At 42.0% G+C, this 22,878-nt stretch overlaps 1 protein-coding gene across 1 annotated transcript in view; it reads left to right on the top strand.

Moving 5' to 3' along the window:
- LOC308074636 (striatin-3-like) overlaps positions 1–22,087 on the top strand; it is a gene marked incomplete at its 5' end in the record, with an annotated part of 51,281 nt that extends 29,194 nt beyond the window's left edge. The window contains 15 exons of the mRNA XM_080414143.1: positions 2,066–2,169; positions 2,394–2,464; positions 3,907–3,982; positions 8,824–8,973; positions 10,566–10,695; positions 10,972–11,110; positions 12,609–12,751; positions 12,847–13,025; positions 13,581–13,628; positions 13,829–13,950; positions 14,653–14,820; positions 15,636–15,776; positions 16,365–16,463; positions 17,342–17,428; positions 21,377–22,087. Coding sequence (XP_080270269.1) covers positions 2,066–2,169; positions 2,394–2,464; positions 3,907–3,982; positions 8,824–8,973; positions 10,566–10,695; positions 10,972–11,110; positions 12,609–12,751; positions 12,847–13,025; positions 13,581–13,628; positions 13,829–13,950; positions 14,653–14,820; positions 15,636–15,776; positions 16,365–16,463; positions 17,342–17,428; positions 21,377–21,546 — 1,827 coding nt within the window. The 3' untranslated portion in view covers positions 21,547–22,087. The remainder of the gene's footprint in view (positions 1–2,065; positions 2,170–2,393; positions 2,465–3,906; positions 3,983–8,823; positions 8,974–10,565; positions 10,696–10,971; positions 11,111–12,608; positions 12,752–12,846; positions 13,026–13,580; positions 13,629–13,828; positions 13,951–14,652; positions 14,821–15,635; positions 15,777–16,364; positions 16,464–17,341; positions 17,429–21,376) is intronic.
- Positions 22,088–22,878: the final 791 nt, after the last annotated feature.

Below are 22,878 nucleotides of genomic sequence, written 5' to 3'. Positions count from 1 at the left end.
TACATATTCAAAGATTTGCAAAAATGTTCATGATTTTTCCCAAAATAGCAGATCATACAACGTGGACGCGTTGTGAGCTTGTAGACGGAAAAACATATTTGGTGTAAATGCAACTTAGTTGTGAGCTTGTAGATCAGTGATTTTTGGCGAATAGATTTTGTGTCAACAAAAATAAAGTGGTGCAAGCACAGTTACAACTCATATCCATTTTTATTACGTATAGCTCAACTCACACATAAAGATGTATTTTACCCAACACACTTTAACAATGCACACAGCTTTATGCAATATCCTGTGGCCAGGATTTAAAATATGGTGTCCTGCGTCTCTGTCCCTCTTCCTTCCATGTATTCCCAAGACTGAGGCACGGAAGAGGACAATCTAATATCCCATTTGTTTAATATACTGTATAATTGAATGTAAATAAAATTGCAATGTAATAAATTGCAATGTAAATACCTAAATAATATTGCCATACAGTTTATGTCCATAACACAACGTAGGCGGTCGTAGAATAAAGTGTGTGCGTCAGTGCAAACATTTGTGACATGTACACAAATGTAGATTTTCTTTTTAATTAATTGACATTTGATCATTCTTTTTATTTTTTCACTGAGAAAGAATTTAATCCAAACCAACAAAACAGAATCCAATAACTCTCAGGAAAGATCATAGAATAAAGAATCCACATAATCTACAACTGAGCAGCCAAAATAACAAATAAATGATCTCACCAGTTTAATCATCATTGGTAGAAAGTCTCTGGTGTATCACTTACTTGTGAAATAGATTGTCCATAAGTGACAAAGGCTCTCATGTAGCCTATTCTCCTTGTGTTTTAACAACATGACTCTGACTCATGTACATATCATGTGACAAGTGGTGTAAAGTAACTAAGTACAAGTTTGGCCCTCACATCTAGAGTGCCTTTTGTGCCCATATATGGAGATCCCTTATGTCATCAATATATGGCCATATATGGGCATGCTCCCTTTTATGCCCATATATGGAGATCCTTGATGTCATCAATATATGGCCATATATGGGCATGCTCCCTTTTATGCCCATATATGGAGATCCCTGATGTCATCAATATATGGCCATATATGGGCATGCTCCCTTTTGTAGCCATAAATGGAGCTGACTAATTTCTTTGCGCCAGGCTCAGCCATAAACAAACCACGGCCTTGTCACTATGACAACAAAAACAAACCACGGCCACGTCACTATGACAACATAACCATAAACAAACCATGAGTCAGCTCCATACTGTATATGCTAGCCTTTTTTACTACTGTCATGCTAGCCTTTTCACAAACTTTTTCAGGTCAAGGACACCCAAAATGACATGTATCTGGCTGCCGACCCCCCCCCCCCCCCCCCCCATCTCAAAAATATTTTGTGCCAGCGTGGCACTCGGTGCCGCGCTATGAGCTTGTAGATCTGCTATTTTTGAATAGCCAAAGTATAAAATATGTCGGGCAGAAAACTCCTTTATCTAACAATTTATTTTCCGTAAATGAATGCCCTACTATAGACTAATCCACAGACGCGCTGCCTGTAGCTGCCTGTAGGCGGCCATTGCTGCGGTGTCGCGTCCACGGAGCGTTGACACCGCAGCAATGGCTGCGCGCAGAGCAGTGCTCCGTGGATTCGTGTATAGGATCATTACTACAGCGTCACACAAAAGTGTCAAAAGTAGCTCTAAACGCGACGCGTTTAGGGATGCCAGGTTGATGTAAGTGCAAACTGGCACAATAATCTTATGAATTGAATTTGAATTGAAATAAAAATGATTATTAAAATGATTATTATTATTCTCCCCCATTTTTCTTTCCTTCTGCCCCGGTTTGATAAAAAAAAGTTTGAAAACCTTCGAGCTTACTGTGTGTGTGTGTGTGTGTGTGTGTGTGTGTGTGTGTGTGTGTGTGTGTGTGTGTGTGTGTGTGTGTGTGTGTGTGTGTGTGTGTGTGTGTGTGTGTGTGTGTGTGTGTGTGTGTGTGTGTGTGTGTGTGTGTGTGTGTGTGTGTGTGTGTGTGTGTGCGCGCGTGCGTGCGTGGTCCAGGCGAGGATAGCGTTCCTCCAGGGAGAGAGGAAAGGACAAGAGAACCTGAAGAATGATTTGGTCCGACGAATAAAAATGTTGGAATACGCTTTGAAACAAGAGAGGCAAGTTACAGTAACAAGCATTCATCTTTATAACAATATATTGTTGTGACAGCGTCAAATATATTTCTGTAAATGTATCGTATGAATGTGTCAGTGCTGCAATGTTATATATAAGATTTGTATGGATATCCAGATACTATACATAAAAAATAATTTGATTAATAATATGATGATTAAAGATGCTCTAATATTATTTATATGATTTTTTTGTGTTTTCCCCACAGAGCTAAATATCACAAATTAAAATATGGAACAGAGTTGAACCAGGGAGTCAAAACGTCCAGCTACCAGACAGGTAGGAGATCAGATCTACATAACTGTACAGAAAGTCTATGATGCTGACCTTGCTGGCAGCATGTACATTTTGCACTGCTCAGTGCAGTTGTTTGTGAGATTAGCCCCCGGTCAGACTCACAGACCCTCTTCTAGATGGCTCAGGAGACCTAAATGACTTTTTGTTTTTTAGTTTGTCTGTTTCACGTTGTATACTTTTTGAAATGTTTAACTTTATACTTTCATAATGGAGTCAAAGTGGCTCTGATCAGGCTCAAACCTTGCCCAAATTTGGAGTCACACGTCATAGATCATTGGTTCTCAAAGTGGGGTCCGGGGACCCCCAGGGATTCTTGTTGGGGTACCAGGGGGTCCCCAGCTAAATAGGTTAATGCATGTCACAATCATTTTAACCATTTTAACCATTATTGTATACTTTGGCTATTCAAAAATAGTAGATATACAAGCTTGTAGAGCTGCTATTTTTGAAAAATCTTGAAAATGTGCGCATATCTTTGAATATATAATATATATTTAGCCAAAATAATTTACTCAATTATTTGCTTCTGGGGGTGGCAGGCCTATCAGGGAAACAATATTTTCTATTAACATTTATGAGTCAATGAGAAAATAATCTGGAGAATACTGAAAACAAACTGTATAGCTTAACACGGTGGTGTTCCCACCCGCTAAAATGTTTTTGGGCCCCAGAAATTGTTCTGTGCACATGCCCTATCTTGTCACCTTTTTCCACCCCTGCTCTGATTGCATGCCTGCATAGTGCAGATGTCATAGATGACTGACGTCATAGTACTGATGTCATAGATGACTGACGTCATAGTACTGATGTCATAGATGACTGATGTCATAGTACTGATGTCATAGATGACTGATGTCATAGATGACTGAAGTCATAGTACTGATGTCATAGATGACTGATGTCATAGATGACTGAAGTCATAGTACTGATGTCACAGATGACTGACGTCATAGACTAGCCAATGAAGTCTCAGATCCACATGGAAGCCATGCCATTTATTTTGGGGTAAACAACATTGTTTTTAAATAATAATAAGACGAGGAGACCTGGTTCTGCCAGACCCAGAATAAGTACTTTATAAGATCAGAGCACTACGTCACGGCTATACCGGACTTCACATGACGTGTCAGCCTGTGTCTATGCCCATGTATGGACGAAAGGGGGACAGACTTTTTTTGGCTGGGGCCGGAGGACAAAGTGACCATGCCCATGTATGGACGAAACAGGTACAAAGCCTCATGTAAGCCCGACCCCTTGGGTCTGGCAAAAACCGGAGGTCGGTTTATAGACTGTGTTTACATTACAAACAGTACAACACCATACATCCACATAAAATGTCTCCTCTCCTCTCCTCTCCTCTCCTCTCCTCTCCTCTCCTCTCCTCTCCTCTCCTCTCCTCTCCTCTCCTCTCCTCTCCTCTCTAGAGGAATATAAAGACACAGAGGTGTCAGCAGTTCCTGCCGACAGTCAGCTGACTTGGAAACAGGGAAGACTAGCCTGGCGTTGACAGACTATATCACTGCGCAGAGTGCATTTTATTTTTTGCACTCGCAGATTCGTCTGGTCCCAGGCTAAGGGAAGACAGCTTCTACGACAGTAAGAGACACACACACACACACACACACACACACACACACACACACACACACACACACACACACACACACACACACACACACACACACACACACACTCTGTACACACAAAACCACTCTGGCGAATGGATATGGTAAAACATGAATGACGCTAAGTGCAAAAGTTTGTTTTGTGCGTGCCTGTGTGTGTGTGTGTGTGTGTGTGTGTGTGTGTGTGTGCCTGTGTGTGTGTGTGTGTGTAAATAAATATGAATCATTTACCAATGTTCTACAGCATGTAGAGGTATTGTTTAACATGGAACAAGACACATTAGCACTAGAGCCTGAGCAATATATCAGTATATTACATTTTAGGACGATATCGATATCAGCAACTATGTAGCTGACGTGTCACGATTTTTTTGCTTGGCATTATAGGTGAACATTATGCAAATGTTCAAACATTATCCAAAGGTTTCACAATCTGTCGTGTTGTGAGCTTCTAGATGAGCTATTCTCTGTGTTTTTGTCGTTGTTTAAAACCAGGGGTCTTCAAAGTTTTTCAGGCCAAGGACCCCTTAGCTGAGAGAGAGATGAAGCAGGGACCCCCCCCCCCCCGCGCAAGGCGTTGTGAGATTGTAGATCTGCTATTATCGGCAAATGTTTCCCATTACACGAACATTTTTAACTCCGATCTGTGCTTCTGGGGGGGTCCCTGGAACAACACATTTTGAGATGGGGGTCCGTGGCCAAATACATATAATTTTGGTGGTCCTTGACCTTGACATGGAAAAGTTGGAGCAGCACTGATATAGCAACATACTGTTAGGATTTAGAAAACATTTTTAGATATGGATTTGGCCAGGGACCCCCATCTCAAAATGTTTTGTTCCAGGGACCCCCCTGGAACAAAACAAACATTTGAGTCACAAATATTCGCTTTAAATATATATACACATTTTCTAGATTTTTCAAAAATAGCAGATCTACAAGCTCATAGAGTGCCGCGCTAGGAGCTTGTATATCTGCTATTCTTGAATAGCCAAAGAAATGTAAAAATGACACAGATGTGTTCCCGGATTGAATGGGTTAAAGCTGGAGTCCAAAACCTTTAGTGTGTTTGAAACATTACTATACTGTACGTTGTTATACCACTCATGAAACATTACTATACTGTACGTTGTTATACCACTCATGAAACATTACTATACTGTACGTTGTTATACCACTCATGAAACATTACTATACTGTACGTTGTTATACCACTCATGAAACATTACTATACTGTACGTTGTTATACCACTCATGAAACATTACTATACTGTACGTTGTTATACCACTCATGAAACATTACTATACTGTACGTTGTTATACCACTCATGAAACATTACTATACTGTACGTTGTTATACCACTCATGCTGGGAACACGTCTGGGTCATTTGTTGCTATATATATTTATTTATCATCCTCTGTAGCAGATATATACAAACAAACTAAAAGAAACATTTGAGAGCTTAAACCTTTGGCTATCACTGAAAATTACTTTTCATTTGCCCTTATGTTCATTAAAAATACATTGATAATCTAAATTATAATCAAAGGAAATACAACCAAATCATTGTGAATTCCATAAATGTCTCTTTCTTTCTTTTTTTAATTGATTTTGTAATAATATTTTAATGAACATTAGGGCAAATGAAAGTAATCTTCAGGAAAAGCCAAAGATGTTTTACATTTCATGTTTCCATCTGCTGCAGAGGCTGAGAAATATATATATTTTTAGTTTTTCAGAAACTCTTATGATTTATAAAGTGTTATTAGAATGGGCTTCAGGTCTAAATTGTTTAACACAATATAACTGGTTCATGTGCAGTGTGGTCTCCCTACTCTTCCACTGACACGTTTAGATCCTATGGTCTGGTAGGACACCTACTGGTTGACAAGGGGTACTGCATGTTATACTGAGAGTCCAAAGAGAGTCTCAGTCACAGCTCAACAGTAGACATTTTGGCACTAATGCAGGGGATGTGGGTTTGAATCCCTAGCAGAACACTAATCTTACAGATTGCAGCTTTAAGCTCTATTTTATACTTCATCATAAGATGGTGTCTTCTTGTCAAATGTTGGAACATATTATGACATGCCTAAAATGGGCACGCCAGGGTTAAAGTTCTCTCTCTCTCTCTCTCTCTCTCTCTCTCTCTCTCTCTCTCTCTGTCTCTGTCTCTCTGTCCCTGTCTGTCTCTATGTAACCTCGCATCACCAGTATTTCCAGCCTGGTATTCGTTATTAAATGGCCCGTGTGATCCGGTCTAGGCAACGCCTAAAAAAAGAAAATAAATAGCTTCTGGCTTCCGGTTTTTGCTGCTTCCGGTTTTGCGGAGCCGCTTTGTTTTGGTTCCCCAATTTAAATGCTGAATCGATTACAAAGGTAGACTAGTCTAAATAGTCTCCGGAAATTACACTCACATTTATATTTATTTTGTATTTTGTCCTAAAATGACAATGCCCTTGATCGTGGCCGGAGTTATTTGGGGGTGAGGCATATAGGGTTGCTTCCGCTTCCGACCGGATCACACACCCGAAAAAGGTATTGATCCCAGGCTAGTCTCTATAGCCAGATTCCAAACCCGAAAATCTCGGCCACTCGCTCACTCCCACTCGGTCACTCCGACTCCAAACCGGATGTGCTAAATTCCAATTACTCAGTTGCTTCTTGGAGGAGGCGAGTGGAGTCGAGTGGAGGAGCCGAGGAGGCTCTCTACTTCCGCATTTAGCGAGTGTACATCAAGTGTAGGCTCGACCACTCTCCACAGCTCCTCCGCGGCAGACTTCCGCATCACGTGTACACGTTTTTTTTGTTTTTTCCCTTCTCCCGTGACGTATACATGGTCCTCCTCCACATGTGGCCACACACACACTGCTTGAAACCCGAAACCATGCCCCGAAAACACCGGCTGCCCCCCCCCTTCGCCCCCGCCGATCACTCGTTGCGCATCTCACACACACACACACACACACACACACACACACACACACACACACACACACACACACAGTGTAAATTGACTGAAAAGACGCAACAATACGATATAAAGTATAATACAATTAGCCTATATACATTGTATATAGACCGCCGAAGTCTGACGTCATTTACACATCCTTTGTTTGTCTACCTGGTTCGCAGTTTTCCACCCCCGTTCTGAATCCCATAGACGTATTTAATATCGCGTCAAATAAGAACTGTGTTCCAAAAATAAACAAATGACCCCGGCGTGTTGACTCTTATGGATATGAAGCATCAACTGACGGTGAGAAAACGCTAATGTTACTTCCGCCGAATTAGTTACATTTTCGCCAGAAACAGACTGTATCAAATATAAGTGACTGACTATCATAAACGATACAGAACCCCCTCCCTGACAATAACGCCGACACGCGGTGTTTATTTTTGGACCACAATTCTTATATGAGACGATTCTAATATGACCCAATGTTATTCTCCATAGAGAAATTACTTCCGCAAACCTGGGGATGAACGAGTCACGTCAGGACTTCGGTGCTCTATTGTGCACACTTATTCTGTCTAAAGCTGATAGTTCATTTCTCTCCTTGCGTCATGTCTCAATGCAGTGCATGGACTACTATAAATTACTGTGACAAAGATTATGTTTAAAATAATGTATTGTATTTATATATAGACTGAATATAGGAGAGGACACTTTACGCTTTAACTATAGCCGTACTCATTTAATTCTGAACCGATTCTTAAAAATAAAAATTCTGTATTTGCTGTGAATGGTCTTCTTTCATGTCTATCAGTCATGATTTATTTCGCTATCAAACAATATCAAGCAAAATCACAAAATCGTCTGAGTTTTTTTCTTTTTTCTTCGTCCCAGAAGTGGGAGGGATATCACCCAAACTCTCAAAATCCCAAACATTTGAAGGATTTTATGAAACCCCCCAAAAGAGTATATGTCCGGGTAAAAGAGGACGTATGGCTACCCTGCATGAATGATGTAATTCAGAGTCAGATATACTCTGTAATACGTAATACGGTGGCTGTTATAAGCAGCAGTGCCGTGCGGGACTGCTGCGGGGGGTGGGGGGTCTGGGGACTGTACGAGCAAAAAGAGGGACGGGTCAGGATTTAATTCATAAATGTAAGTTTGCTCATCCTGGCGCTTCGTTCACTATTTCAGGAATAAATGGCTTTGCACAAAATGTTAACTATAAAGATAACAATGTGGCCATCCACATTGATGAATTGTCTATTCTTATATTCTGTATTATTCTATACCTGCATATTATTCTATGCATGTATATTTTCATCCACGGCTCTGGTCCAGCTGTTTGAGACGTCATAAGTGATCGCGGAATTTTCTGTCGCTTTGAAATGACGGACCCAGTGCAGTCCGATCCTTTGACGGCAACCACTCGACCACTCGTCCTCACAAATAATCCTCGGCTCCTCGCAGGGGCGGGGCTTAGGCGCGAGTGGAGGAAGCGAGGAGAGTGAGCGAGTGACCGAGCTTTGGGGAATGGAATCTGGCTTTAGTCTCTCTCTGCAGGTATCTTCAGGAGGTGGGCTACACAGACACTATCCTAGACGTTAATGTCTCTCACTCTGTCCCTGTCTGTCTCTATGTCTCTCTCTCTGCAGGTATCTTCAGGAGATAGGCTACACAGACACTATCCTAGACGTTAATGTCTCTCTCTCTCTCACTCTGTCCCTGTCTGTCTCTATGTCTCTCTCTCTGCAGGTATCTTCAGGAGGTAGGCTACACAGACACTATCCTAGACGTTCGTTGTCAGAGAGTTCGTTCTCTGTTGGGTTTGTCGTCCTCTCAGCACAACGGCGCCCTGCTCATCAACGGAAACGACGCCAAGAGGAAAGAGCAGGAGCTGAAGAGGTACACACACACACACACACACACACACACCCCCACACACACACACACACACACACACACACACACACACACACACACACACACACACACACACACACACACACACACACACACACACTGCGCCCCCTACAGATCTGGTCAATGGAATTTTTCTATTGACCAGATTTTTCCATCCGGTGAAATATTTTCTTTTCTGTCCAAAAAGTGTATTTTAGACGTGAGGTGGGGGGCTCAAAGTGTTCCCACTAAGTAGAGTAGGCTTTCAACTTTTTATTATTTTTACTAAAGACTGCTGTGGTGCAAAGGCTCAAAAGCGCCATAGTAGGGGTGTGCCGATACACTAATTTCACGAAACGATACGATACGATATTGGGCTCACAACTTCGATACGATTTTGATACGATACGCACTTTTTTGTTATGAAAATATATGGGGGAGAAAAAAAGCAAATGCAAACAAATAATTCAGTTTTTGCATTATTCAGACATGCAAACTTGTAGCTTTTCAGCTACAATAGCCTTTTTGAATCCAAATAGGGCACCTGACCCGAAAAAAAAGAAACATGTCACCCAAATTTTTTTTTTTTAGTTTTTTTAAAAACTATATTTATTTTTTCCAAAACGATACATATCGCCACGAAAACGTATCGCGATATATCGCGGGACGATATGTCGGCACACCCCTACGCCATAGCGTTAAGGAGAACTCCTTCTTGCTATGGACCAGAGCTAAATGAGATGTAAAGCCCAAAACATATATTAATTTGTTCATACTGTGCGACGGAGTCGCACAAGCAGTTCACTCGCGGCCACTTTATTCAGTTCTTTTTTGGCGCAACACCTCTGCATGATAGAGTAGATAGATATTATTTAGTTAACTATAAAAACAGGAAGATTGCATCTGTGATAAAGTGGAAAGAAGCTCATCGCTAACGTAACGAGGTGTAATGATCAGTTGGTTGGTGCATGTATCTGCAAACACGCATGTGACGTTACCTATAAATATGGCCGATACATTTATTCTTTGGCCGATAAAATATAATCCTGTCGGCCATGGTGGCTGGCTCCAAAATTGTCTAGTGGAAACCCTGAGTGGTTAATGTGAAAAAATGAAAAATATAGTCCCTATCGCACAAAGATTTGGCGGTCTCCCCTGCAGTATCTCTGAGGACCTGTTGATGACCCCTGCTTTTAACAGTTTGATAACGGATCATGTACCATTTATACATTACTAGACCATACCCGTGGGGGGATATGCGCACATGATTTGGCAACCCGGGAGCCAGCGAACACAAAAACGCTAATAAACAGCTGACATTTCGGGAAAGTGAAAAACGGGCTTCGCTGTTCTGTGCGCATGGTAATGGTGAATGGCTGTGTGCAAATTCAGATCAATTGCTCCAGCCACTGAGGACAACCGGCAGAACAGATTTTTTCACACCACTACAGAGCTTTGATTAATTATAGGAGGATATCCCGGCCGTGATTACTGTAATATCTGTGAATATGTATTTATACACTGTGTGTGTGTGTGTGTGTGTCTGTGTGTCTGTGTGTGTGTGTGTGTCTCTGTGTGTGTGTGTGTGTGTGTAGGAGTCCTGACGTGTTGGAGACGTTTAACTTCCTAGAGAACGCCGACGACAGCGATGAAGACGAGGATGATGAGGGAGACATTATCGATGACATCACAGATAAACACAGACCAAAAAAACACAAAACAAAGGTACACACACACACACACACACTATGAATAGTCATGTGATGGGAAATTATTCGTATTGTTTATTCATTTTGCAGCTGGTGTGTAAAGACCTTAAGTATAAAAAAAGCATTAGGTATAATGTGTATAATATCGTTGTTCTCCATTTGAATCCTGAAATGTAACAGTTTTGGACATATGAGGTTGCCATCCTACAGAGACGATACGAAATGTGTAATACTGTGTGTGTGTGTGTGTGCGTGTGTGTGTGTGTGTGTGTGTGTGTGCGCGTGTGTGTAGATGTGTAATGAGGGTCTGGCTACGGAGCAGGGTGATGATGAGGAGGAGGAGGAGGAAGTGATGAAGGAGTTTGATTTTCTGGAGGGGGAGGGTGAGGGGGCTGGAGAGGCCCGCAGCTCTGGAGACGGAACGGAATGGGGTGAGACACACACACACACACACACACACACACAAAACTGTATAATATAACAGTACACAGGGGTAGGGAATCGGTAGGTTCCCTGTTTAATCCCCGGCTTCAAAGGGGTTCGTGTCAAAGTGTCCTTGAGCAAGACACTGGACCCAGGGCTCAAAATGTAAGAAACACCTACAATATTATGTACAACATTTCTGTATGTACGAGATTTCCTTTATTGATAAAAATGACAGTATACCAGTACGGTTTACAAGTGACATATTAACCCATTCAATCCGGGAACACATCTGTGTCATTTTAGATTTTTAGCAACAGCCTATAACCATTATTTTACACTTTGGCTATTAAAAAATAGCAGATATACAAGCTCATAGCTCATATATTTGGGTTACTATGTTACTATGTCAGTGGTTCTCAAACTTTTCCATGTCAAGGACCCCAAAATGTATATGTATTTGGCCAAGGACCCCCATCTCATCATCTTGTTCCAGGGACCCCCCAGAAGCAAAGATTTGAGTTACAAATGTTCGCTTGAAAAAATATATATTCAAAGATTTGCACACATTTTTACGATTTCTCAAAAATAGCAGATCTACAAGCTCATAGCGCGGCACTCGGTGCCACGCTATGAGCTTGTATATCTACTATTTTTGAGACAACGCCGACAACGCCGACACTTTTTCATGTCAAGGACCCCCAACATTATATGTATTAACACATTGACCGCCGGGCCCGTAGTTCTACGGGCCGTTAAATCCAACGGTTAAGCGCCGATCCCGTAGCCTACGGGCTGTGGTGCTTTTTCCTTTTTTTCGATATTTTTTTTTTTTCAATTTTCCAGGGGGACCATTTTCAGTGTAACACCACCCGATGTCGACCGGAAGTGCGATCACGTTTTTTGTTTCCCGTCTGCCTTCATTCTAAGTCGTACACAAAAAGCCCTGTAAAACCTGTACAGGACATGTAGTTTTTCATCCTCGCATTTCCCATGTTAACATAAACGATCAGAACTCAAACATGGCGGCTCCGTTTGACACGCGGTCTCGACGAGTAGACACCAGGACATGTGCCCGTTGTTTACAAACAGTGGATCGGGCAATCTAAAGGATTTTAACGGGGCCTATGGCGACCTGAAAAAAACAAAAAACAACAATAAAACCTTGGCACTGGTGAGTACATTATGAGATTAGCCCTTGGCGGTGGATGTGTTAAGGCCGCCCTTGACATGAAAAAGTTTGAGAACCACTGTTTGACGGAAGGGTTTGAAACTTGTGGGAGGCAACAGTCTGGCTCGAGAGACTAAAACCAGTGGTGTAGTGGAGAGTATATACATTGTTAGCCAACTGTTATACAGTCACTCAACTATCACAGTGACATCTCTGCTCTGTCATCTCAATGAGAACTCTCTCTCTCTCTCTCTCTCTCTCTCTCTCTCTCTCTCTCTCTCTCTCTCTCTCTCTCTCTCTCTCTCTCTCTCTCTCTCTCTCTCTCTCTCTCTCAGTGGAGCCGTTGTCCTTCCCAACAGGAAGTGGGAAGTCTTTCATGTTGGGGGCGGGGCCAGACGATGTCCTAGAGAGTGTCCTTGGATTGGGTGAACTCGCTGACCTCACCGTTACCAACGACGAAACGGACTACAGTTACGACGTAAGACACGCACACACACACACACACACACACGCACACGCACTCGCAAACTGTTCACTTACACACACAACGTGTGACATCCTGCTCCTCTACAGCTGTTGTCCAATAAGGAGTCTTCGTTCCGTAAGACATGGAGTCCTCAGTTCGTCCTGCGGAGTCACTTTGACGGAGTCCGGTGTCTGGCCTTCCATCCTGTAGAACCCTGCTTGATCACCGTCTCTGAAGACCACACGGTTAAACTGTGGAACCTCACCAAAACGCTACCTACTAAAAAGTACGTAGGTACTAATGCTGTTACTACCACTATTTTCTACTACTACTACTACTACGACATCTATTCAGACAGTAGACTATACAATAGACACTACATTCATTCACATAGGGGTGTCTGGGTGGCGCAGGGATAGAGTTTCTGCCCTCCTCTGTGGAAACTGGGATTCGATTCCTCTGCAGTTTCTTCCGCTTCCAGCGAACAGAATTGAAGCAGCAGGGGAGGGTGATCTCTGTCACTGCACCTGTCCTGCAGGGAACAGAGCAGGGAGGGATGGCGTGTTCCTCCACATGCGTTACACAGTCCTAGTGAGACTGGAGGCTGGAGACTTCTAATGTGTTACATGGGGACTAGTGTGGTTGTCTATGCCTTCCCCAACACCAACACTAGGGGTCAGCAGTGACAGGGACTTCACTATACTGTACACATGAGGAGGGTTGGCATAACGACTAAATTGGAGAGAAAATGAAAACTTTTAATTGTGGTCTGATTATAAGGATGATGACATTTATGCGAATGATGATGATGATATTCATGAAGGTGTTTGTGCTTTTATAGAAGTGCCTCATTCGATGTGGAACCCATCTATACGTTCAGAGCTCACAGGTATGCATCAACACACTCATAGTTTTTATTAGGCCATTTCCACGCACACACACACACACACACACACACACACACACACACACACACACACACACACACACACACACACACACACACACACACACAGAGCGACACTACACATGCAAAATCCTCCTAATGTGATAAGTGAGGGCTGAATTGTAACCTTTGTGTTTTGCTAGCGGAGCGGTGTTGTCGTTAGCGGTTAGCTCCAGTGGAGCTCAGTGTTTCACTGGAGGAGTGGACTCTACCATCTGCTGCTGGAACGTACCAAGTTCTACTGTTGACCCATACCAGAACTACGGTAGGGTGTACACACGCACGCACGCAAACACACACACACACATACACACACACACACACACACACACACACACACACACACACACACACACACACACACCACACGCATGCACCTTAGATATGAGTACTCCCATATCAGCAGAAGATTGAACCCATTGGTTAATAATAAATCATATAAATGGGTGTGTTGTGGACTATTATTCTGGGGACGTATATATTGGATCAAGCCTTTCCCAACATTCCAGACTACAAAATAAGTAATACAAAAGTAAAGATATAAAAGTATGCTGCCTGCCTGATATCAGTCAGAATAGAGAGACAGAAATACATGTTGGTATCGGATTGATATCGATATCGACCAATATAAAAAAACAACTAGGATCGGATCGGTATCAGACGTAAATCATGTCTGCAGTTTCGGTATTGGAAGTGAAAAAGCTGAATCGGGACAGGCCTACACACACACACACACACACGCATCAGTCTGAACATTATACTATCAAACTAATAATCTATACATTGATACTATTGGATACCGGGTAAACAATGAAGCTAGCATCTCTCTCAGTACAAACAGTGAAATGTTAAAGGGACTGTACTAACACAACAATACAATGTAACAACTTTGAAATATATGACAAAACATATGGCAAATGTAACCATTAAGTTATCAACGCCTCCCCTTTCTCTGTGGTCCAATCAGACCCCACGGTGCTGGCGGGCTCTTGGGCGGGCCACACAGACGCTGTGTGGGGATTGGCTTACAGCGGCATTAAGAACCGCCTCCTGTCGTGTTCTGCGGACGGAACGGTCAAGCTGTGGAACCCGGAGGAGAAGGACCCATGTATCAACACCTTCTCTGCTAACACAGGTTGGAACTTTGATTGATTGATTGATTGAATATCTGATTGATTCTTTTTTTAAATGACAGAAAAAACAAAGCATTGTGGTCCAATAAACATTCAGCAGTCAAACAACTGCAACAAACGACACAAAATATCAAATATATATCAAATGTATATCAAAACATACAGTTAGAAACAATTCATGATCACATATTTAATATGTTGGTCATCACTAAGAACTGAAATACAGAATTTCATACTTCAAAATAAAAAATAAAAGGTTTTGTTGACATGGTTGAACATTTTTAAAAGTGTAAATATACTGTATGTTTATGTGCATTGCATTTATATGTATAGGGTTTATCTGACCCCATATGTGTTGAATCTGATATAATCGCATCATACGCTGTATTTTTGATGACAAAGAAGTTCGTGAACAGCCAAAAAAAGTAAAAAGAAACGTTTCATGATAAATCTGCACAACATGTAGAACATCTGTAAAACGTGACACTTAACACTAGAGCAGTGGTTCTCAAACCTTTTCATGTCAAGGACCCCCGAATTAATATTTTAACACTTAAAGTGTTGAAACTGTTCCTCGTTTTGCTGCGGACCCCCTGGTCCCAGAACCAATGTCCTTAACCATTGATTACCAATGTTTGGAACCTATATTTTGTCATAAAGTGCAGTTTTCCAATCAATTTGAAAAATGTAGATTTGATAGTCGATCTACAAGATCACAAAGCTTCAGGCTTGTAGATCTAATTTTCAAATGATTTGAATATATATTTAAATGGCTCTGTGTGTGTGTGTGTGTGTGTGTGTGTGTGTGTGTGTGTAGAACACGGCATCCCGACATCAGTAGATTTCATCGGCTGTGACCCCGCCCACATGGTGACGTCATTCAGCAGTGGAGATATCGTGACCTTTGACCTGGAGACCTCTCAGCCAACCCTGGTCCTCCACGGACAAGGAGACACAAGTACGAACACACACACACACACACACACACACACACACACACACACACACACACACACACACACACACACACACACACACACACACACACACACACACACACACACACACACATACTTTAGTGTTACTAAACTTTGAGGACACATCCTGAATCTTTTCCTAATTGTAAGTCTAACTTTAAAAATCATTTTGAACTATTGGGGGCGTTGTCCACATAGAACGCCTTTTGAGCTGGCAGCGCCAGTCTGCCATGTATGCATGTATTTCTATGGTGAAGACAGTCTGCCATGTATTTCTATATTAAAGACGGTCTTCCATGTATTTCTATGGTGAAGACAGTCTGCCATGTATTTCTATATTAAAGACGGTCTTCCATGTATTTCTATGGTAAAGACTCTGCCATGTATTTCTATATTAAAGACGGTCTTCCATGTATTTGTATGGTGAAGACAGTCTGCCATGCATTTCTATGGTAAAGACAGTGTTCCATGTATTTCTATGGTAAAGATATTGTGTCAGGTATAAACCATGTTGTGTGTGTCATGTTGTGTCAGGTATAAACCATGTTGTGTGTGTCATGTTGTGTCAGGTATCAACCACATCAACAGGGTGGTGAGTCACCCTACACTACCCATCACCATCACAGCTCACGAGGACAGACACATCAAGTTCTTTGATAACAAATCAGGTGAGACTTTGACTGCATTAATCTCATACTATCTCTTTTCCACACAGCTGTGTGTGACAAAGGGTCAATTGACCCTTTTGTCAGCCTTCTGATTGGCCCCTGACCGACCAAAAAGCAGGCTCCATCCACCTTGTTCTGCCCTCGTTCGGCCTCCTTCTGGTTGTTTATGCTGAGTTTGCTTAAAGGGCAAGACCACTTTGGTAGAGGTTTGGCTTGTGTAGTTACCTTGTCATGATGCAACTCCAAAGCTGGACAAGAAATCTAAAATAATTGCTCCATTGGTTAGAAATGGATAATTCAAAATATGCTCCTCATTGACTTACATTGTACGGTAAAACAGCCCTCAAAGTCACTCTTTTAGCAAGTAAACGAACACAAACAAAGATGATTCAGTCAATATAGAACATCCCCAAACCCAGTACTGTTTGTGTTTTTTAATATAAATGTTAACTTCCTGTTGATTTTGCTATTTGTATTAAGAAGAAAACCCGGACTGGATCCGCAGATCCGGATCTTCAAATAGTAAAATCAGCAGGAAGTTAACACTTTTATTAAAAAAACTAACAGTACTGGGTTTGGTGATGTTCTATATTGTCTGAATCAGCTTTGTTTGTGTTCGCACCCGAGATGTTCCTCTTACGGAGGCCACGTTTAAAAAAAAAAGGAAAAACACGTGGTAATGGATGGAAAGAGAATATTTCTGTCCAACCAAGCAACAGCAGCTAATAATGGCTGTGAGAGAGGGGCGAGAACACAGGCGGGTCTTGAAAAAGGTTCAATTGGCGTAACAGAAAGACAGAAAGGAACAGAAAGAAATGTGAAATTTTACGAAAATGAATATGGTTAATAAGTGTGTGTGTGTGTGTGTGTGCGTGCAGGGAAAGTGATCCATGCCATGGTGGCGCACTTGGACGCAGTGACCAGTCTGGCTGTGGACCCAAACGGCATCTATCTGATGTCAGGCAGTAAGTAATCTCTCAAGAATGTTTTTCCTTTTCATTTGGCGATGGGTTCCCAGATTGGGCAGTAAGTGACCAATCAGCACTGAGATCTATTCATTAATCTATTAATTCATTAATCCGGAAACGCATCTGTTACGATCCTTAGTCTAGGGAATGAAAGGACCGTGACATAAGGTTGAAAAGTGAATTGTTGTTTTATTGCATGACCTTCCTTTGGTTTCTTTTTAGGTTTGAAATGAATTTGTACATACAATGAATTTACAAATAGACAATTTTCAAGACAAGAATTTAACTTTAGACATACACAGAAAATGAGCCCCGGCGCAAAGCAATAACCAAATAAACCAAGCTAAACCTATCCTTACTTTTAAACCTCTTACTAACCTTATCTACACCAAATGAAAATTACAAGAGAACTCTACTCTAATCTAACTACTCTAAACTACATAAAAAGTTGGCTTTGTACATGAAACTGGCGCCGGTAGCTCTATAGGCAAAAATCACAAACAGAGTTGTATTATGGAGGAATCAAATCAAACTGCTTAACAAGTAATCTAACAATCGGTCAGCCGAAGGTTGCCCCGAAAGTCTTCATTTTAACATGTCTTCTTAGCAAGTTCAACATTTTCACAAACAGGATGTACAGAACGTGGTGTTACCAAACTTTTGGACACCACATTTAGACCAAACTTTCCCTGAGCACCATCTCCATGGACAGTGTGTAACACCATGGCCAGCATGTTACACACTGCCAATGCACACGGCTGCTGACGGCTCTTAGGTCAGGGTGCATACCAAACACTGTGCAATAATTATAATAAATAGAACCCTTCTTAAATACACAGATATGTAACAGCATCTGTGTCATTTTAGATTCTTTAGCTATAACCATTATTTTATACTTTGGGCTATTCAAAAATAGCAGATATACAAGATCATAACGCGGCACCGATCTTGTAGATCTGCTTTTCTTTTTTTTTTTACAATTTAACATCTTTAACTCAAATCTTTGCTTCTGGGGGGGGGGGGGGTCTCTGGAACAACATATTTTGAAATGAGGGTCTGCGACCAAATACATATAATGTTGGGGGTCCTTGACATGAAAAGTTTTGAGCACCACTGATATTATAACAAGGTTTTCAGAAAACTGTTAGGATTTAGAAGACATTTTGTAGATACTTTCCCGGATTGAATGGGTTAAAGCAGTGGTTCTCAAAGTGGGGTCCTTGAGGGGGTTCCAGGGGGTCCCCAGCTAAATGATTGATAGTTAAGGAACCAAATGGACACTTATAGGTCCATTTGGTTCCATTTGTACACTTTCAGAGTTATGGGGGTTACCCCCCCCCCTTTGTTTATAAATTATCTTTGTTAATAATAAGTTGGATTCAGGTTAAAGGTGCAATCTGTAACTTTTGTCCCTCCTGAGATCTCAGTGGTGACATTTGTACCACAGAGCTAATAAGAATAAACCTTCTTAAATCAGGGGAGATGTTGAATTTGGCCTTCCAGGCAGTACCACTTGTCAGCCAGTAGGTGTCCTACCAGACCACAGGATCTCAATAGAAGAGCAGAGAGCAGTAGTGTACTGTGTTCGAGTGTATTGTTTTTCTGATTTTATGTTTTGTGTGAGGACTGCGGATGAAAATTTGCATCTTTGCTAAATCCGGTGTATTTACGTTCATGTGACGTTCATTAATATGCTCTGTCCTGTCTAAATAAACAAATAAAGTAAAGTATTTACTTTACTAGAGTATTTCCAATTTTCAATACTTTTACTTCTACTCCACTACATATCAGAGGCAAATATTGTACTTTTTACTCCACTACAATTATTTGAAAACTTAAGTTACTTTGTAGATTTTGATTATCATTACAAAACATACACTAACCACTTCATCCCTATGCATACTTAGGCTATTTGAAAATAGCTGATCTACAAGCTCACAACGCGTCGCTTTGTGGCGCGTTGTGAGCTTGTAGATCTGCTATTTTCAAAGCATTTTCATACATCTGGAAACTTCTGAAATGGGACATTTTGCAAAATGAGTACTTTTACTTTCAGCACTTATATATATTTTAATGCAAATACTTCTGTACTTTTACTCAAGTGCATTTTTTTTTAAAAACTTGTAACAGAGTATATTTCTACATTGCAGTATTGATACTTTTACTTAAGTACAAAATGTGAGTACTTTTTCCACCACTGTGTGGACCAATGGATGCTAAGTTCATTGTTTACCTGGTATGTTATAGTTTCAAATGGTCATTTCAATAGTACATTGTTTAGACATGGGGTTTTCAACTGATTTTGACCCAGGGACCACCATCCTGACTAAAAGCAACCTGGGGACCACCACTATTGTGTCGGGTGGGTCCATCATAGACCGACCCCACACAATAGTGGTGGGGGTTCATGCACCATTCCATGGGTTAAGATTCAGTTTTTTTTTCTTACTTGTTACTCACTAATCACACTATCACAGTCATGAGCTGGACAAAAAAAAAAGGTTTTCAAAGCATTTTTATTATCAGTAAAGATCAGGGATATCATTGGCAAGCACAACATTTTTGTTGGATATACTGACACATTTGAATGCATAAACTATTTACAAAAGTGTCTTCTCCCTGCATGGACCAAGCAGGACAGCCCAAGTCCTCTCTCAAAATAAGTCTCTTTCAGTCAATCACACAATTGTGTGATGTGAGACAAATGTGCAACACTGAAGACACATTTCACAGCTGGTTTGACAAGTTTCTCTTTTTGTTCTTTTTTCCATTTCTTTTTTTCTATCCACAAGTTTCCTTAGGGCGTTGTGGGCATCACTTCCTGTCAATTTGATCCAATCAAATTGACAGGAAGTGATGCCCACAACCCCTAGGAAACTTGTGGATATATATTTTTTTATAAATGAGTACAAGGTACAACATGCTTCCTGACTTCTTGACAAAACCATAAAAATGCAGCATTTTCATTCAAGGCTATTCCAATCACTGAAGCAAAAGGTGAAATAATTTAGCATCAATAACTTTTATAAGTTACACTTACAGTTAGTGTGATTTCTGGGCATGGTGAGTTGCACACAGTCTGTCTACAGTCTCATGTCATTCTCTGGCTCCAGCCTAGCCCTGTACTTACTCTTCAGATAAGTCAGTGTGGAAAACCCACTCTCACAGAGGTAGGTTGTTGCAAAAGGTAACAACTTCATTGATTTTGCTGTAAGCTCTGGGAATTCTGCCTTACAACTCATCCAGAACTTTGCAAGGGGCTGTGTTTCATACGTGTGCCTCTTAACAGAGTCTGCGGACATGTCAATGAGCTGATCCTCTTCTGTGGGAGTTAAGCTTGAACCCTCTGCTGCTGCATCACTGAATGGGAGCAGGATCTGGTCAGATCCTGGTCAGACTCGGCAAAGTACTTTTCAAATTGAGACACAAGCCTCCTCAAATGGCCACTGATAATGTCTTTAATGTCAGTACTGTCAGTATAATCCTCAAATGATGGAAACATAGTCAGGTTTTGTGACATAGCCAGGGTAGCTCAGTCGGTAGAGCTCTCGCCTATAGACCACAAGGTCATGGGTTCGATCCCGGGCACTGCCAACTCAGCGTATGAGTAGCACGGCTTGGTAGCACGGCTCGGCTTGGAGCTGATGGTAGATGTGGAGCTCAACCTCAGCAATCCATCTCCCAGGGGTCTAGCGCATTGTACCGGGGACAGACTCCCGCGTGTTATGGGCTGTTACCGACAATAAGCCACTCCCGAGCTACTTATATTACCACTCTCCACTCGCTGTATCCACCTTTTCATCTTTTTAATAAATCCGTACAGCTGTAAAACGTTTGAATCTTCCTTGCATGGAGCTGTTCAGCTTGTTGAGCTCAGCAAAAATATCTGTGAGATAAGTGTCAATAAGAGGTTGTAACTTCTTTGTTCTGTGTCGCCCCCCTCAGGCCACGACTGCTCGGTGCGCCTGTGGAACCTGGACAGCAAGACGTGCGTTCAGGAAATAACGGCGCACAGGAAGAAGAGCGAGGAGGCCATCTACGACGTGACCTTTCACCCCTCCAAAGCCTACATCGCCTCCGCGGGGGCCGACGCCCTCGCCAGGGTGTACGTGTAAAAGAGCGCTGGTTTCTCAACGTCCGGTCCGGGGGACCACCAGGGGGTCCTTAATGGACTCTTTAACACGGGGTCTGTAACTCTGGGAGCGTACAAAAGGAATGGGTTTCTATTAACACTGAGGATTTCTTACAGTGTAGATTGGAGGTCCCAGAGATTAAAAAAGTGTGGCGTGGGGGTCTAATGCAGTGGTTCTCAACCTGTGGCTCGGGACCCCCGGGGTGGGTGGTCGCCAGATGACGGTAAAGTGACAATGTTAGGACGTTTAAGACCTTTTTAACACCTCGAAAAGAAAAGAAAAAGTAAAGAAAAAGACCATTACTGCATCAAAAGTAATCAACAAACTATACTATAGAAACTGGTCAAACGTTGGGCCAAATTGTCAAATAATACAAGAAAGAAGAGGAGAAACAATTTGGAAATACATATCTACTGTGAGGCGTTGTGAGCTTGTAGATCTGCTATTTTCACTATTTATCTGTGGAACCGAGTCAAACTAAATGTAATGCCTCAACTCCTACAATTCCAAGTGCTTGTCAGGGTAGGGGGGGGGGGGGGGGTCACATCCTGAAAACGTTGAGAACCACTGGTCTAATGCATATCCAGCTGGGGGTCCTTGAAGTTTAAAAAAGTTGAGAATCACTGAACTAAACCATAGTGGTATCCTAATCTATTCTGTAAACTTCATTTAACTCTGAGAGTGTGCAAATGGAACCAAATGGACCCGTCTTACGGGTCCATTTGGTTCCATTTGCACACTCTCAGAGTTACAGACCCGCAAGGGTCCATTTGGACCGCTGGTGGACCCCCGGGCCGGACGTTGAGACCCACTGGCGTAGAGGACAACACGAGGACCCTTCACAAAAACACTGCTGCTCCTGAAACGCTACAGCCTATGGGACGGGGAGGAGGACGCGGTTACCACGGCCACGGTTCCATCCTCCGGGTGGGTGGGTGGGTGGGTGGTTGGGTGGCCCTGCGTTTTAAAGTCCCGCCCCCTACTCGTCGTCAATGTAGCGGAAAATGAACTGTTTTGGCCAATCATTGTCATCCTTTTCAAGCATTATTTGCATATTTAACATATTAGTGTAAAATAAAGTGTTTTTTAAGAATCCTCTCTGCTATAGCCCCGCCCCCGCACATCTGCCTACACCTGTCTCACTCGCACTGCGACCTGTCTCACACACTGCAGGACTGCGACCTGTCTCACACACTGCAGGATTGACCTGTCTCACACACAATGCAAGACTGCAAACTTTCTCACTGCAGAATCACAAACTGTCTAACTGCAGGACTAACTGTCACATTGCAGGACTACAACCTGTCTCGCTCC

This window comes from Gymnoscopelus braueri (assembly GCF_963280865.1).
Source record: "Gymnoscopelus braueri genome assembly, chromosome: 19".
NCBI classification, from domain to species: domain Eukaryota; kingdom Metazoa; phylum Chordata; class Actinopteri; order Myctophiformes; family Myctophidae; genus Gymnoscopelus; species Gymnoscopelus braueri.
The sequence above is the reverse complement of the archived record's forward strand: the minus strand, read 5'-3'. Positions and strand labels throughout refer to the sequence as shown.